Source organism: Aulonocara stuartgranti (genome assembly GCF_965226115.1).
Source record: "Aulonocara stuartgranti genome assembly, chromosome: 18".
Classification (NCBI taxonomy): Eukaryota; Metazoa; Chordata; class Actinopteri; order Cichliformes; family Cichlidae; genus Aulonocara; species Aulonocara stuartgranti.
This window is the reverse complement of record NC_138954.1, coordinates 34,296,386-34,313,775: the sequence shown is the minus strand read 5'-3', so window position 1 is coordinate 34,313,775 and position 17,390 is coordinate 34,296,386. Positions and strand designations below refer to the sequence as shown.

General features: G+C 43.9%; 2 protein-coding genes across 4 annotated transcripts in view; one reads left to right on the top strand and one right to left on the bottom strand.

Annotated features, from left to right (window-relative positions):
- LOC309694714 (uncharacterized protein) overlaps positions 1-17,390 on the top strand; it is a gene marked incomplete at its 3' end in the record, with an annotated part of 515,021 nt that overhangs the window by 197,188 nt on the left and 300,443 nt on the right. The gene's annotated exons all lie outside the window — the stretch shown is intronic.
- Positions 277-17,390, bottom strand: part of fam110b (family with sequence similarity 110 member B) — a 72,228-nt gene continuing 55,114 nt past the window's right edge. For all 3 annotated transcript variants that reach the window (XM_082514034.1, XM_082514035.1, XM_082514036.1), the window contains 3 exons: positions 11,426-12,008; positions 9,030-9,433; positions 277-6,110 (listed from right to left, as the gene is read on the bottom strand). In XM_082514034.1, the coding sequence (XP_082370160.1) occupies positions 5,201-6,110; positions 9,030-9,433; positions 11,426-11,548 (1,437 nt within the window). In that variant the 5' untranslated portion in view covers positions 11,549-12,008 and the 3' untranslated portion in view covers positions 277-5,200. The remainder of the gene's footprint in view (positions 6,111-9,029; positions 9,434-11,425; positions 12,009-17,390) is intronic.

The window sequence follows — 17,390 nt, the reverse complement described above, 5'->3', positions numbered from 1 at the left end:
TTACAATAAATCATTTCATCTCTTATAGTCACTCCCATTTATATTTATTTAAAAGCCCAGCTCTATCATTTAGAGTTGCTAGTATTGAACCGATCATTGTAATACTTGAAGTTAACAACCTTCACCTTGAACGAGTTCAGTTTATTTCTGTAGCACCAGATCACAGCAGTCGTCTGTGCCAGCCCAGCTTCACGTTTGGACTGAAGAGAGCAGCCGCTGCTCAGGTTCCACCATCTTAGTTTAACAGGTCAACACTTACAAACATGAGCGGCAAGACATGGGAAAAGAAGACATTTATTGAAATAATGCAAAAGAAACTAAACACGAAGACATTTTTGTAATTTTTTTCTCCCAATCAAGCAAAATGTAACAGTTTCCACATCAAAAAACATGATCAACACTGAAACAGTCATGCCCGGCTCAATCCGACAGTTCTGTTTGAGGGCAACAGCAAAACAGCAGAGCTTTGTTCCCGGTCTTTTATAACACAGAAAAAACTGAAACACAACACACCGTCCTTTGAAAATCAAATATACATTTTCTTACAATATTTACACTTTGAATGAAAAGTAAAACAATTACCACTCTACATCCTTCTGTCCCGGAGTCAAAGGAAAAGCACATCATGTCGACAAAAGTGAAAATGGCACACAATGTCGCTGCTGCCGTACCATGCTGTCAGGGAGAAGCAGCAGGGTTTGCTTGATTCCACAAAGGATGCTGGGAAGACGTGAGACAAATGAAGGGTCAGGAACATGCTCAGCCTCAGGACAGGGCCAGTCCTCCAGCTGGCTTCACTTCACATCCACTGTCTTAGGAACATTAAACATCCCGCAACTCATGACAACTGTGTCCACACACTTTAGGATCACTTGGTTGGTGTTTTGTCTAATAACTCTGAGCTAGGGGTGGGGTTGTTGCTATTGTGAATGGGTGTATGTTAACCTAAATCATCAGAAGCCCCTCGGACACTGCACGACTATGGTAACGAGTGTCCTGCTTTACTGTTAATTATCTTTTACACAGGAAGCATCGCATTGTGTTCACTAAAACATCAAACTAGTGACTAAGACCAAAAACATAGTAAAAAAAGGGTTTAGGAGAAGTGGGCTAATTGTGTCACACATTTGCATACATGCAGTTGGAGGGCTCCCCCTGCTTGTCATTAAAAACAATGCTTTGACTTATTAAACATTTTAACCCAAACCACATAACCTGCAGCTGATAATCGGGTGTTGTCGCTGCATGTTCCTAACCAAACAGAGTAGAAAAGCGCGATATAAGAATCAGAGTTTAACAATGAATTTCATGACTTTTTTTTTATGTTTTCAGAGCACTAGTTTGACATTTTTAGAGGTCATATTTATATTCAGTATGCTGACAGTATCACTGTTCAGCATCATCTAATTATATCCTCTCCAATGTTAAGTGGGTATCTTCAGTTACTACCATTTTCACTTGTGCTGGCAGTGTGTGCTCGCTGACTGAAGAATCAAGCGCTGGTTCGGGATCTGACGAGAGCCTTTTATACTGACACTTGGACTCAAGACACAACTCATTGCGTCTCCTCTAAGGTGCAGAGGCTGCTGGGAGAATGATGAGTCCTCAGAGAAAACCACTGCTTTCCTGGTACTTGTTTCCTTGTTTCCTTGCAGCTGAACTGAGTTTTTGTGTTTCACGAGGCACGTGTTATTTTCAAGAATTTGATGTTTGGAGGGTTTTTGAGATTATTACAGCTGTACACTTTGTTCATAATTACTCAGAAGAACAAGCATTATACTGTGACCCTAACTGCTCCAGCTCAGCAAAGACACGTCCCTGTGCATCATTTCAGGAAACAAGAACTTGTTCCTGTACCTGAGAGCACTATGTGAACAGCTAACCAGTGATGTACATTTAGAAATGTTTCATATGTTACATTCACTTATGACTGCATCTACGCTGCACCTGGAGTTCTGCAAGTATGAAACATTCAAAGCTGTAAGACATCTGGCAGCAGCTGTGTCCATTAGGTGAAGCTTTTCCATTCTGACACTGATTGTAAGCACGAAGGTGCTTTGAGCAAGCACCTTGTTTTTGGTTGCATTTGAAAGTGGACGGCTTTATAGGGAGCTTAACTAACATGTGAGTCATCTTACCCCCAACCCAAATTCAGTTTAACGTGGCAGAGCAGACTCCAGCTGTTTCAGACGTTTATGCTTCCACAGCACCAACACTATCTGCAGTGCAGGATGAGGGGCAGTGAAGTGAAGCCAGCAGGGTGCTTGGACCTTTGCAGACCTGTAAGTGAGCTAAAAGGAGGTGGTGGTGGGGTAGATGGAACTGCTGGCTGAGGCACTGCATTCACACCCATATGGCTTCAGGCCTTCAGACATGTCAGCGGCTTGCAGACAGATGTGAAGGGTGGTGTGGAACTCAGTAATCCGGCCACCGTCATTATTAGGAGCAAACAAAGGCAGAACGAAAGACTTTGCTCCTGTGATGGACTGACTGAGGGTTTGGATACAGTAGAGAGATGGAGTCAGCGCAGGGTGGCAGACGCACTGCTGGAGCTGTGTGTGGCTGCAGCGTGCAATCAGCGTGAGCAACACTTCAGTCTGACACCTTCATACACTGTTCTGCACTGCAATACGGTATGCATAATATTGCTTTCAGTGTAGGTGTTTGCACGTGGTGACACATGATGATTTGTACCAACACTGTTTCGACAGGAGAGTCTTGGTGTCCTGCAGCTTCACTCACGTTCTCAATAAAGGTTTGGACCGTCTGTGGATACATCTACAGGTCTGATTGTTTCAGCTTCTTCAACACCGGGCGTTTGGTTTATTTGGCTGCCACCAAAGAAAAGTCAGTAGTTGTGGTCTGTTTAATAGTCCCACTGACATCGGCGGCATGAAGTCAAGGTTTGGTACTTTAACACTTCTGTTGATGTCACCCTACGTCATGAAAGCAGCCTCACGGAAGAAATCTGTTCATTACCACAGTTAATTTTGACTTGAGTGGTACAATGGCTGTCTGAATGGGGAAAGGCTCCAACCCTCTGTGACCTTAAGATGGAGAAGTAGTTGGGAAATTCCCATTAAAACCACGGCTCTAATATCAAAAGCTTTCAAATTGAAACTAGAGGTCATGGTTTTCTCTAGAATACTGTAGACTCTTCACTTTACAGTGTAAAGTGCTTTGAGGTGACTGCTGTTGTGATCTGGTGCTAAATAAATACACCTGAATTGAATATGTCGTCTACAGATATCCCACCACAGGACACCTAAACTCTCCGCTGAAATGTTCTGTTGGCTGACACGGCAGCGTAATGAGACATTTGGCGATAAAGGCCAAAGAGTGCAATGATTTGATGGTGTAACCACATAAATATGCTCAGAGTTTGTGACATTAGTTTTTGTTTCATGTTCCTTGCTTTCCTTCTTGTCTCACTCACCACCCGCTCCGATGTCTTTATTTCGCAACTCTAACACCGTCTGTATTTCAGAGTTTTTCAACAATTTGCAGCAGCTTCATTGAGGCAAGTGACGAAGTCATCAATCCATCCTTTAACAGTCACTTTACGCAAATATCAAGTGATTTTACCGAGTTTGCTCTGACAGTTCAGTCGTGTTTGCAGCGGCGTCTTTCACAAGGTGTGTTTAGCAGCCTCATCAGCACTGCGTGCGGGCTGTTCTCACAGTGGACATTTGGACTTGTTACTGTAGGAAAGCACAGACGATGACTCCGTTCCACCAACTTATGAACAGTGACAAGTTATGGAAACAGGTGCTACTTGATAAGGATTTTCACTTTTTATTTAAAATTCATGTGCTGTTTAACCGTGGGTTATAGCAACAGGCATTTTATTGGGGCCATTTGTTAACTGCACTGTTACCCAAACCTCACAGTGTTGCTGTCTGGGGTTGCCAATTGCCCCGTTTTAGCTGTATAATGAGCAAACACTGGTTTGCCCCTTAGTCCACTTTAAATGTCCCATTTATTGACCATTACCTGCAATGTCACATACAGTGCATATGTGCACTACACCCAGCTGGTTGTGTATTGTGCTTCTGGCATGCCAGAGTGTCCCGTATTTGTTAGCTAAAAAGTTGGCAACCCTATTACTGTAAGTGAATGATGCTACTGATGTTTCTGATAAGGCAAAAAGCTGGAAACTGGGGAGCTGATCACCTCAAACAATCAGAAAAGTACTGTGAGGAAGAACTTCTGTGAGGTGCTAGACAAACCACAACGAGTGTGACGTCATTCACCAATGGTTTAGCAATAAGCTACATGCGCTGCATTGAGTGCAAATTTAGGCAGATTGTGTGAAAGACAGCTGCCTCCGTCCAAGAAATGTGCTGATTTAACGGGTCTTTGTTGTTTAAGCTTTCAGTTTATCACATGTATACATTTACTATGCAAACTTAGTCACAGGGTCAGAGGTTAGGTTTTTTTTGTTTCTTAGTGTCCCAAAGGGAGAACATATCCAAAGTATCTGTAATGAGCGATAAATGTAAGCAAGACTGAGGCCTGTATAAAATATTTCTGTGCTAGCTAAAGACAGTTAACCTGTAGCTTTATTTTTCTAACAGACAGCATTTGTGAGGTAAGATGATGTTCAACCACTTACAACTGGCCGACTGTTTCCTACTGAGGATGTGACCATGAAAGAGCACAAAAGTGGACTGAGGAACATTTCAAAGACGATGAGTGCAGGTGTCAAAGGCTACATTCAACAGAGTGTCAGTCGTACTGATGTCTGACAAGTCCAAATGTCCTCTGTGAGAAACGTCTTCAATCCTTTCTACTGCGATGGCCACATTATGGATCCTTGGACAAATGTAGTGCATTTCACTTTTGTTCCTGTTGCTTACACAACAGTTCATACAGTGTCCACAGAGAAGCAGTTAACGGCCACTCTAGAGTAAGCACTGAATTTGCTTTTCCTCTTCCTGTTCTTGGTGTTTTTCTTGTTCTAAACTTTGGAGGACTGCAGTCTTTGTCTTTTCTATAATCTTCAGACACTATTTTGTCTCTTTCCTTACCTGGCTTGGGTTATACCTGTGCACTCCTCCCTCTTTCATTCAGCTACACACAGTTGAAAAAGTTTTCGTTCAGCAATAAGACAACAGCCTCTTTATCTGTGAGAAATGCCGCTGCAGTGATTCCTTCAGAGATTAGGACAGTTTGTCTTTAGCCTAAAGAACCTCCACTTCTAAACATGGGACACTTTGTGTGACTCTCTCGCCTGCTTAATGCTATATAGCCATTTAATGACCCTTGCATTTCGCTCCACAGCCGAAATGCCATATGGCACACGCTCCCCAGCCTCCTCCTCTTCGTCCTCACCCTCATCCCCATCTGACAGACCATCATTGGAAGATCGCCGAGAACGGTCGCAGTCAGAGGAAATCATAGAAGCTGATCGGAAATTCAAACTGACGATATCCGAGTTGGCCCGTGCAAAGTTCTCCGGACCAACCGCCTCCAGCTCCTCAGGGTCGAGTCCGCAGTAGTTAAAAAAGCGTTCCACATCAGCTCCGGCCCGGGCGTAACGGTCTGACAGGTCTGATTTAGATCTGTGCAGCGAGGAGCGACGTGCCACTGACGAACCAGGTTCTAGCTCGAGGTTAGGATCAGCTAACATTTTTGAAGGATCTCCAAGATCACAAGGTAGCGACTGAGGGGTGGTGTTGTCACAAGGTGAGGGGGATGGGGCAGGACGAGGGGGAGGCAGTGACAAAGAAAGTGCAGGAGGAGGGAGGGAAGCAGGTTTGGGTTTTGGAGGGAGGGGCGGAGCTGAGGAGCTACTGGATCGTGCAGTACGGAGCGGCTTGCCATTGCACAGTCGCAGGAGGTCGGAGGATGAGTGGGAAGTAAGCAGAGGTGGCAGCGGGGACCGAGAACGATCCATAACGCCTCCTTCGCCGCTTCTCTCATCTTGGACTCGTCTGCTGAGATTCAGGTTTCCTCCCTGTTGCGGACTGCGACGCCCCCCGCTGTTGATCGGGGGAACCTTCAGTGAATGGGAGAAGGATCGGAGGGAGTGTGAGGTGCTGGGACTGGGAGTCGAGTCGGGTGGTTGTTCGTTAAGAGTCATGGTAGACCGATAGGTTAACGGCATCCTAGGAGCAGAAAACAGAAAGCTAAAATCCAAGGAGTCCAGCACAAACTAAATAAAGACACAGACACAAGTATTTGGATGGTAGCTTAGCTTTTGAAAACTTGCCTTTATAAACCACCACCATCAGCAGCCAAGTTAATGAACACCAGCCAACTGAGCGGTTGCTATAAGCACAGAGCTAGATTTACTTTTGATGTGCACCAGAGCAAGCCCGGATTTTGATGTTGGAACCTCCTGGTACTAAAGAGAATCCGTGACCGCACAGCTGAATGTTAGCACCGCCCACAGCTCTTACAGTATTTGGCTACGTTAAATAGGTACCATCTGTGGACAGCCGAGTCAGTCTGGGCTGATGTCACCACGTGGATTAGCATTCACAGCGGAGTATGGAACTATATTTATTTCAAAAGTTCAGAGTGAGAAAAAACATTATCTAAAGTCCTGTCACGTAATTTCAAAGTGCGTGCTGTGTGCATGCTTCTGCCGTTTAGCACACGCATGCCGCTGAACGCGCTCAAAGCCAAATCCTGCTCGCCAAATTACTTTTCACAGTTTGGAGGCCAAAGAAAGAGACGCCCTGATGTGACAATGTAAAGTTTGTGAGTTGCATCATGGCAGCAACACGAGCACCGTTTTACATCGGATTTGTTTACAATTTGGAAAAGAAGTTATTATCAGCAACTATTGTTTACTGTGTAGCAGTAGAAATGCTGACGACTAGATCACTTAAATACTGAAGAAACACTTCAAACCAGAAGATTTTAAAGTGTTGAAACCATTATTCTGGTGTACAATATAACATACCTTTAAAAAAACAAAACAAACAATCGTCATATCAAGGAGCAATAAAAAGGAAAAATATTTTTTGTAGTCAGTTGAGTAAACTTCCTTTTTCAGCAGCAGTCCTGTGAAAACTAAACTGAACCACCCTGAGCAGCCATAGCTGGAGGAGTCGTTTTCTTTATGGTTTTATCAGACTCTCACATTGCTGTGGAGAACTTCTGTCTCCCTCTTCTTTACAAGTCATCGAGGTTTTTGGATCTTTGTTTGTGCTCGGCTAGCTTAAGGTCTGTCCACAGCTTTTCAGTCAGGTTGAGGAAAAGAATCAAGCCTCTGCAGTGGCCCAGTCATTCTGATAGAGTTGTTTCTGTGATTGGGATAACTGGGCCTTATCACTAATACGTCCCAAGAAATATCAGGATTCTTGAAACGTGCCCACCAACCTATTTTGTTCTTACAACTAAACTAAACCAACAGCCAAAGTGGAGAAAGAGGTAATGATGCTGTAAGACAGAAGCCTGCACCGCTGAGGGAAAAAGAAGGACAAAGTTTGACTGAACCTGAAACTATCAGAGGAGGAAGCCAGAAAGTTGTAGTGATGACTGCAGTGACGAGACAGGAAACAAAAGTAATTCACCAAGAAAGCAGCAAAGCTCGAGCTAATAAAAACAGAAACCAGGTACATTTCTATCAGAACAAAAAAACTCACAAAATTGAGATTCTCCAGCATCTCTGGGAAATGAAACTGTAAGACATTCAGCAACAACGGAAATCATTTCATTCTTATTATCATCAGTAATAGCAAAAGCAGTTTTCAGTGTCAAGGCTTGTCTATGACAGCCTGGTCTAAATCGTACTTCATCGTCTTCATCTGTGGGTCTCAGTGAGTGTGAGGCGCTCAGATCATCATCCCACCGCCGCCATGCTGACAGTTGGTGTGAGAGGTTTGTGCCGTTTGGTTTTTCTCTTAAAGTAGAGATGCTGCTGTCTCCACTTTGGTCTCGTCTGTTCATAGGACATTAAACCTAATTGAATCGCGAGTACACAAAAATCTGTACGTAAATTGTGTATACAAACGTTACACGTACAAATGTTGGTTATTTATCATCTAGCTGACTTTGTTTGCGCTTCATGAACACATATTTAAAGTGCAAACAAACAAGTTATGACGGCCCGGCTGTCTTTTGGTCATTATCTATAGGTTTCGAATACACCAGAAGCCACATTTGTCTTCACTGCAGCTCATCTCAGGCTGACACTTCACTTCCTGCTTTCTTATTTTGCTTGTCATATTTTTGTCTTTTGCATATCAACATTGACCTCCAGACTTTTTGTTTAACTTAGTCACAGTGAGCATCTTAGCAGAAACTATTTTCAGAAGCTTTTCCGAGCTGGAGCTTTGATTTTTCATTATTAATATTTTTTAAAACTGTCCTCACAACAGTGGAAACATTTTGGGAAGCTGTGCCTTTTCAGGCTTCCTCTTTGGACACAACTTTTACTTCTTTCAGTCAGAGCTTCTCCAGTTTTGCTGGAGGCGGTCGTGTCTCAGGTGGTAGAGCACGCCATCTACCAATCAGAAAGATGGTAGATCTATCCCTATCAGCACTTTCTCTGCTTCACCTGGAGGTAAACACTACACGTCTTTGGAACTTCATGTCAGGGGTTTGATTCCTGACCAGGGCATCTGTATCCAGTAAGGGTCCCTAGGCTAGACCCCCCTTCAGACTCTGCAGGCCTGCTAACTGAGGCCTGCAGAGTCTGGCGTGTAGCTCGTGGGCTTTTTGCAGTTTCTCTGAAGGCTGCATGGTCTGAGCTGGGGGGAATTTGCTGGAACGTGCACTCCTGGGAAGACTGTGGCATTGTGTTAACACACCTGACTGCTGCAGACTAGCAAACTGCCAAAACCTCTGATTTTACAGCTGCGGTCACACTTGATGATCAGTTAATCAAATGCTTTTGATTAACTGGACAGCAGTGAGGTTGTATATAGCTTTTCACAGGACTGTACCAAATATAACATACATTACCAAGTTACACTCAAAGTAACACGTTTAGAGAAACTTTCTGAATGGAGATATTTGAGCGCCACATAATTATTGATTACATATGTACACAAGATAAAAGTATATTATTTTACCCCGATGGTGTCCAACTCCTGGGCATTCCACCTGTTGACCTCATATGCACAGCACTCTTAGCTCCACCTCCAGATCCTGCTGCTGAAGAAGACGATGAGTTTAGCAGATTTTTTAGGATCTCTAGGTTTAAATTCTCCCGTTTGATGCTGCCACAGCTTGTTGCGCACGTGTCTGACTTGGCATTGTTATTGGATGCTTTGAAAGGTAACCCGCCTCCACTGCCTCCTCCACCGATGCCAGGACCTCTCTTGGATAGCAGGGGATGGCCAGCAGGTGGTTTAACGAGCACAGGTGGTTTGATTGGCTCCTGCTTGGCATTGATGACTTCCTGGCTCTTGACATACTTGGCCTTATCAGCTTCTAGTCTTTCAACAGCACTGAGGCGCTTAGGGTTTGGTTCCACCTGAGACACAGGTTAAAAAAGAGAGATGGCATTGAATCAGTCCCTTACCTTATTCTATATGCGTGCAGCAGGGGTAGGAATCGAGTTGTTTTGGGTTATTTCTGTGTGTTTTTTAAAAATCTGTTATTGTGTTCTTCTCACTCCTTGTCTGAAACAAGCGATAGGAGACAAACATGATACAACCCCGTTCATTTGGTGATGCAGCTGCAGATCATCTCAGAAGAGATTCACGAGTTCATAAAGTCAGGAAGTGTTACACTGCCTAATGTTGGGATACAACGAGTGAGCATTGGAAATTTATCCACTCATCTTTTTTCCCTTTTGCATCACATAACGTTTGGACACTATAGAAACAGACACTGATACATCCTGATTTTTACCAAAGTCTTTCTACAAGCACGTCTCACCTATGCAGCACTGATGTACAGAATCAGCAAATGTTATTAAAAATGCTTTAAAATTTGGCAGCTTTGCCTTAGAAAAAGCTTTAAAACGCTTTTTCCCCAGCACGTTATATTTGTACTATACAGGCACAGCTTCGCATCTGTACGAATTCTCTGGCTCGCCTCAGCGTTTTAAAGGAAGAGTGCAGAGGTGATGAGCATTACAGGAACAAGAAAAACGACAGCACGCAGCTCCACCTCTGATGTGCATTTGGAACTGAAACAAGATAATGGCTCTGTGGTGATCGGGGCAGGTTAACTGCCATCTTTGCCATTACACAATTCTATTCTATGCTTATTTATATTTAGGACTTTCTGAGTTTCTCACAGCCCTAAATTTGCAACAAGCTTCCACACTTTAAACATTTACAGCTAAGTGCATATCTACAAGGTCATGTAAAAGTTGTTGCAATTGTGTCTACGAGCAACTTGACGGCAACAGTGACAGCCTACATGATCAGCAACAGACGATGGAGCCCCGTCAGCAGAGCACAGCAATACTTCATACAACTCTAACTGTGACGTGGATTAAGACCAGTCAAAGGAGCTTGCAAAGAAAAGCGTCTGGACTTCTTTAAGTTGCTTGAAGACGTTTCACCTCTCATCCGAGAAGCTTCTTCAGTTCTAAGATCAAATGGTGGAGAGTCCCAGATATAAACCTAGTGGGAGTAACCCCCCAAAGTGGGACAAAAGGACCCCTGATGATCCTCTAATCGCCTGAGCCAAGGTGTGAAACTGGGTGTGGGTCCCAATCAGCCAGAGTTTCGGGTGTGTTCATTGTGAAACCTGGCCCCACCTTATCATGCGAATTCCTGAGGTCAGATGGCCCAGGATGTGAGTGGGCATTAAGGCGTCTGGGAAGGGATCTCAAAACTGGATTATAGATGGCAGAGAGTTGGTGTCGTAAACCCCGCCTCTGTTCAAAGATGGTCGCTCACAGTGGACATAGATGGCTTCTTTCACTCCTCTTTCAAACCATCTGTCCTCTCTGTCCAAAATGTGAACATTGGCATCCCCGAAAGAGTGACCTTTGACCTTTAGATGCAGATGGACAGCTGAGTCTTGACCTTAGAACTGAAGAAGCTTCTCGGATGAGAGGTGAAACGTCTTCAAGCAACTTAAAGAAGTCCAGACGCTTTTCTCTGCAAGCTCCTTTGACTACAATGACCTGGATGACTGAGAACCTTCACAGACAGATTAAGACCAGTGTTAGTTCCAAATGGATGGACACCTTTTTCTGACAGTGGTACAGTGGGTGTTACTACAACAGGATATTAATTGCATTGTAAAGCGCTAACTAGTTCTTTTTAAGACAAGTTTCACTGTACAATACAGTCACAAATGGTGCAGGCATTTTGATCAGCGCTTATTAAAACACGGTATTATACGACTCACAAATGACCAATTATTATGGAATTATATTGGTTATACAAATGAGCTCGACCCTGGAATTTTGTGGCCAAAACACTTAAAGTTATGACCTCTGATGCTTCAGTTCAATCCCACATTTACCTGAACAGATCTCTGTACATCCTAACACACACAGTACCTGTCTCCTGAAGTACTCGGGGCCCTTGTTGAGGATGCGGAGGGGTACAGTGGAACTGAAGGGCGTTGCAGGGCCAGCAGCCTTGCTATCTGGCAGGGCTGGAGTCAGTGTCTCTGTCGGCATGGCAACAAGGCGATTGGGGTGGTCTGCCGTGGTGGCAACGGGTGTGGGGGGGTCGACACGGGGTGGGGGCACCTGAGGACCCCCAAAGCATGAAGACAGAAGGTGTAGAAGAAAGTGTCTAGAGAAAGATGAAGCTCCTGGCTCGTCTCATCGCCCGTGGGACTGAACCGAACTCTGTGGGTGGGGGCAGTTACATCCACTTGTGTTCTTTCTATTAGCAGTGCTTCTACAGAAACAGCTGAGATGGTCTCCTAGTCTTTGGCGCTTGGATTCTGTTGACCTATTTGTCGAGCAAGATGGGCAGATAGATGATAGGAGAGTGAACGAACAGGAAGAACAGTAGGAGTGTACTGGGCAGTGAGAGAAGTGGAGTTTCCAGCAAAAACACGGGACAGCAGGAGACCAAAGTCCTGCTGCTCTCCACCTTTGCTTCAGCGTTCTTTTCAGTTCACCACACGATCTGAAAGAGGTTAAAAAAACAGAAAGAAAGACAAAAGCCAATCAGATTAGGGTAACACACTGACATGCACCTAGCAACAATAGCAGGAATAGCCAGGACCACAGAGGAAGTCCCTGCAAGGTGTCATGAATGGTTTGTCATCACACCAACAACAAGCTACACAACATTAAAAAGTGACAACAGTTATATAAACATCTTAAAACGTTGTTGCCTTCATCCAATCTGGAAAATACATTTGTTCAAACACAAGGCGCTTATTTTGGGCATTTCATCAGTCACACAAACTGATGGCTGCACCAGGGACAGTTTAGGATTCAATATCTTGGTCAAGGACACCTTGTCATGCTGTGAGCCACAGTGGGCCCACTGTCCACGCACAGTTCAAAGCTAGCATTTTGCACAGCACGAGTAGCTTAGAAGATCTTTGGGGGTGTTAAAGCAACACATGTTGGTACCCAGATGTCTTCTTCTGGAAAAGTCTTGATTACTTCAGAAATTCAGTATCAGACCACACTCCTGATGTACAGCAGCATGGCTCCATATCACAGACTGCTGGTTTACCTGTCACCCACTGAAAACACTGGGACCACTGTAACACAACAACAGTCCTGGATGACTGAGCAGCTGAAATCCTCTATCAAGCACCGATGGGAAAACCTTTGCCTTCCAAAGAGCTTTCTGTTTTCAGAATTTCTTCTCTTTTTATTTTCATTGAATTGCTAGTTGTGCCTTTCTGTTTAGCTAATATCCTGAAACCAAACGCTGTTCTTCGACCATGATTATGCAGCAGAGATTATTCAAAACGTAGAGACTGCAACGGGATAAAGAAGGCACTAAAGGAGAAAGGCATTCGTTTACAGACACTAATAAGAGAATCGACTGTGACAACAGAATCCGAACCTACAGCAACGCACACGAAGCAGCGCTGGAACTAAAGAGACGCAGCTTCAGCGTAGTGGTATCCGCTCTGAGAGAGGAGGATGCCTCAGCTGCAACCAGACGGAAGGAGCAACTAAAATGGCAACGCCTGGAAAAGAGCCAGAAGGAAGGCTGATCTACAGCTGCAGGGAGAGCCAAAGAAAAACTCTGGATATTCAAAAGGAGCACCCCGGAATGACTACGATGGTGTGGTGTGGGAACAACAACGGGTCAGATGTAAATTTGCTTCAGATGCTTATAGCTGGGAGCAGCTTTCGAAATTAAGAGCGCTGGACAAATAGGATGGTGCTTGTTTCATCACTAGCCCCCAGCGTAGGGCCTTGTCTTTACGACAGGCCTTTCCCATGACCCACCAGCAGGGTTATGGAGCAGGACAGTTATCTGCCCCACCATTGGAGTTCACAGTATTATTTGGTCTTCTTCCATGTTAGATGTTCCATTACAGTTCTGGACTCTTATAGAGTATCATTTTTGTTTATAGGGCTGACTGTTGGAATGTTAATGGTCTTGGCAATCCTATAAAAAGGAGTAAAGTCACTGCAAAAATGAAAAAGGCAAGAGCAGCTTCTCCCAGAAACACACATGAAAACGAACATGAGAAGATGAAAAGCTAGGCTATATAAACTCTTTCTGCAGTTCATGTAAGAACAGCAGAAGGAGGGGGGTTATTACACTAATATCTAACCGCGTCAATTTTGAAGTGATGAAAGTGGAAGCCAATAAAGATGGTAGAGATGTCATTGTTAAAGGCAGAATCAACAGCACTGTGTCAATATAGACGCACCTCCAGAGAGTGACCTGACATGTCTCAGGCTTGTTTTTGATCAAGTAGTCTCCCTGAGTGAAGGTATTTATAAGAAGAAGGAATATTATATCAAACTACAACGAGCACTGGACAGCATTCACACAACATACTGTGTCTAAAAATGTGGAAATGTTTTAAAAAATTAAGGAAAGTGAACTATTTGAGGTGCTGAGGGATTTCCATCCAGAAGAAAAAGACATTACACATTACTCTGCAACTCACAAGGTCTATTCCAGAACTATTTCCTGATGAACACTACAGAGAGACAGAGGGTCTCAGATTGTACAATTGGGACAGCTGACACATCAGATCATAACACCATTCACCTGACAGTTAACCTGGAAGACTTAAAACGAAGGACCCAACAGAGACTAAACATTGGAATTTTGAACAAAAAAACAATAGTGCAGGAAATAAAGAAAGAAACTCGAGATTGTAATAATTTAAACAAAGATAATGAAGTGGAACCTGGGATACGGTTAAGGGTGTAAACTGCAAACACTGATGAGCATCTGGTTTAATCACATTGTCAAACACCAAAGTGGTCTCTAACAATGAAAAACAAAGCGTTTCTTTAAATACAGGGGTGAACAAAAACACACCTCTTACATATTGTCCCATCGCATGAGCCTATACCCTCAGCTCCCTCCTTCAAACCTTTCCTTTAAACAGAGAGATGCACCCTTGTTTTTCACTTAGCCGTCACCCAGAGATTTACCTCTCGAATCCTCCCTGATAAGGGAAGGAGCCTCACCATCTGTTTAATGTCTCCCATGAACTCACAATGCCCCACTGTGTGTGTGTAGAACACATGCGATGCTATCCTACATGTATATAACTACAGTGGCTTGCAAAAGTATTCGGCCCCCTTGAACTTTTCCACATTTTGTCTCATTACAGCCACAAACATGAATCAATTTTATTGGAATTCCACGTGAAAGACCAACACAAAGTGGTGTCTGTGAAGGTTCTCAGTCATCCAGGTCATCATAGCCAAAGGAGCTTGCAAAGAAAAGCGTCTGGACTTCTTTAAGTTGCCTGAAGACGTTTCACCTCTCATCCAAGAAGCTTCTTCAGTTCTGAACTGAAGAAGCTTCGCAAGCTCCTTTGAATACAAAGTGGTGTACACATGAGAAGTGGAACAAAAATCATACATGATTCCAAACATTTTTTACAAATAAATAACTGCAAAGTGGGGTGTGTGTAATTATTCAGCCCCCTGAGTCAATACTTTGTAGAACCACCTTTTGCTGCCAGTCTTTTAGGGTCTGTCTCTACCAGCTTTGCACATCTAGAGACTGAAATCCTTGCCCATTCTTCTTTGCAAAACAGATTAGATGGACAGCGTTTGTCAACAGCAGTTTTCAGATCTTGCCACAGATTCTGGATTGGATTTAGATCTGGACTTTGACTGGGCCGTTCTAACACATGGATATGTTTTGTTTTAAACCGTTCCATTGTTGCCCTGGCTTTGTGTTTAGGGTCGTTGTCCTGCTGGAAGGTGAACCTCCGCCCCAGTCTCAAGTCTTTTGCAGACTCCAAGAGGTTTTCTTCCAAGATTGCCCTGTATTTGGCTCCATCCATCTTCCCATCAACTCTGACCAGCTTCCCTGTCCCTGCTGAAGAGAAGCCCCCCCCAGAGCATGATGCTGCCACCACCATATCTGACAGTGGGGATGGTGTGTTCAGAGTGATGTGCAGTGTTAGTTTTCACACACAGCGTTTTGCATGTTGGTCTCATCTGACCAGAGCAGCTTCTTCCACATGTTTGCTGTGTCCCCCACATGGCTTGTGGCAAACTGCAAACGGGACTTCTTATGGTTTCCTGTTAACAATGGCTTTCTTCTTGCCGCTCTTCCATAAAGGCCAACTTTGTGCAGTGCACGACTAATAGTCGTCCTATGGACAGATTCCCCCACCTGAGCTGTAGATCTCTGCAGCTCGTCCAGAGTCACCATGGGCCTCTTGGCTGCATTTCTGATCAGCGCTCTCCTTGTTCGGCCTGTGAGTTTAGGTGGACGGCCTTGTCTTGGTAGGTTTACAGTTGTGCCATACTCCTTCCCTTTCTGAATGATGGCTTGAACAGTGCTCCGAGGGATGTTCAAGGCTTGGGAAATCTTTGTGTAGCCTAAGCCTGCTTTAAATTTCTCAGTAACTTTATCCCTGACCTGTCTGGTGTGTTCTTTGGACTTCATGGTGTTGTTGCTCCCAATATTCTCTTAGACGACCTCTGAGGCCGTCACGGAGCAGCTGTATTTGTACTGACATTAGATTACACACAGGTGCACTCTATTTAGTCATTAGCACTCATCAGGCAACGTCTATGGACAACTGACTGCACTCAGACCAAAGGGGGCTGAATAATTACGCACACCCCACTTTGCAGTTATTTATTTGTAACAAATTGTGGAATCATGTATGATTTTCGTTCCACTTCTCACGTGTGCACCACTTTGTGTTGGTCTTTAACCTGGAATTCCAATAACATTGATTCATGTTTGTGGCTGTAATGTGACAAAATGTGGGAAAGTTCAAGGGGGCCCAATACTTTTGCAAGCCACTGTAAGTGAGAAAGTGATATTACTATTACCAAAGTGATCAATACATTAAATAAAGGAATTTCCATTACAAGAGGTAAACTGATTTCTTGAGTTGAATATGACAATTTAAAAAAAGGGAACTAGGAACTAGGCAACACCAAACTGACCGGAGTGAGGAATTATCAAAAGAAATAAGAATAATAAAACACACCCTGGACAAAAAACACATGTGAAGAACGGGGAAAGAAAATGCTAAACAAACATTTTATGAATTGGGATCAAAAGCAACACAAATTCTAGCGAGGCGCCTTAGAACACAAAGAACTAAACACTCAATACCTAAAATTAGAGACCTATCTACTAATGAATTTACATTCGACCCAGAGATGATTCAAACAATCTTTAAAAGTGCCTATGAGATGCTGTGCTCCACACCTACCGATTCAAATGTGACTGAAATCCAAAACTACTTGTTCAAATTGGACCTTCCAACAACAGACACAAACCTGAGCGAAGCATTAACATCTATGAAGGAATTAGACAACGTTAGCAAACTGAAGGCAAACAAAAGCCCCGGGAGTGACGGAGCTTTTCCTTTAACTGGACACTTAAGGCTACTATCCAGCCCTCAGGGACGCTGTCATCCCAGTAATCCCAAAAGAAGGCAGAAACAAAGACTACTGTGAGACTACTGTTCTCTGTTATAGAGAGGATGGGTTTTAGTAGGAATATACAAGCCCTTTACATTGAACCAATGGCACCCTTCCAGACAGATTGACACTCTATAGAGCCGCTACACTTGCTGTTTAAGCCCCTCGTTGTTTGTCTTGTTCACTGAACCCTTGGCCCAAGAAATCAGGCAAAACAGTGACATTAGAGCAGTGGTTCACAAGTGTGTGGTGGGGTGCGCCACACACTTGTGAACCTCGCAGAAAAGTCATGCAGAACTAATGTTGAACATCAGAATCACTTTTATGGCGCAACAAAGAAATTTAATATACTATTTAATAATATGTGCATCCGCTGCAGCCGCTGAAAAGCTGCAGCCATGTGTGTGTCGACAGCCGCAATAAGAAGTGTACTGAAAAGTGTGAACAT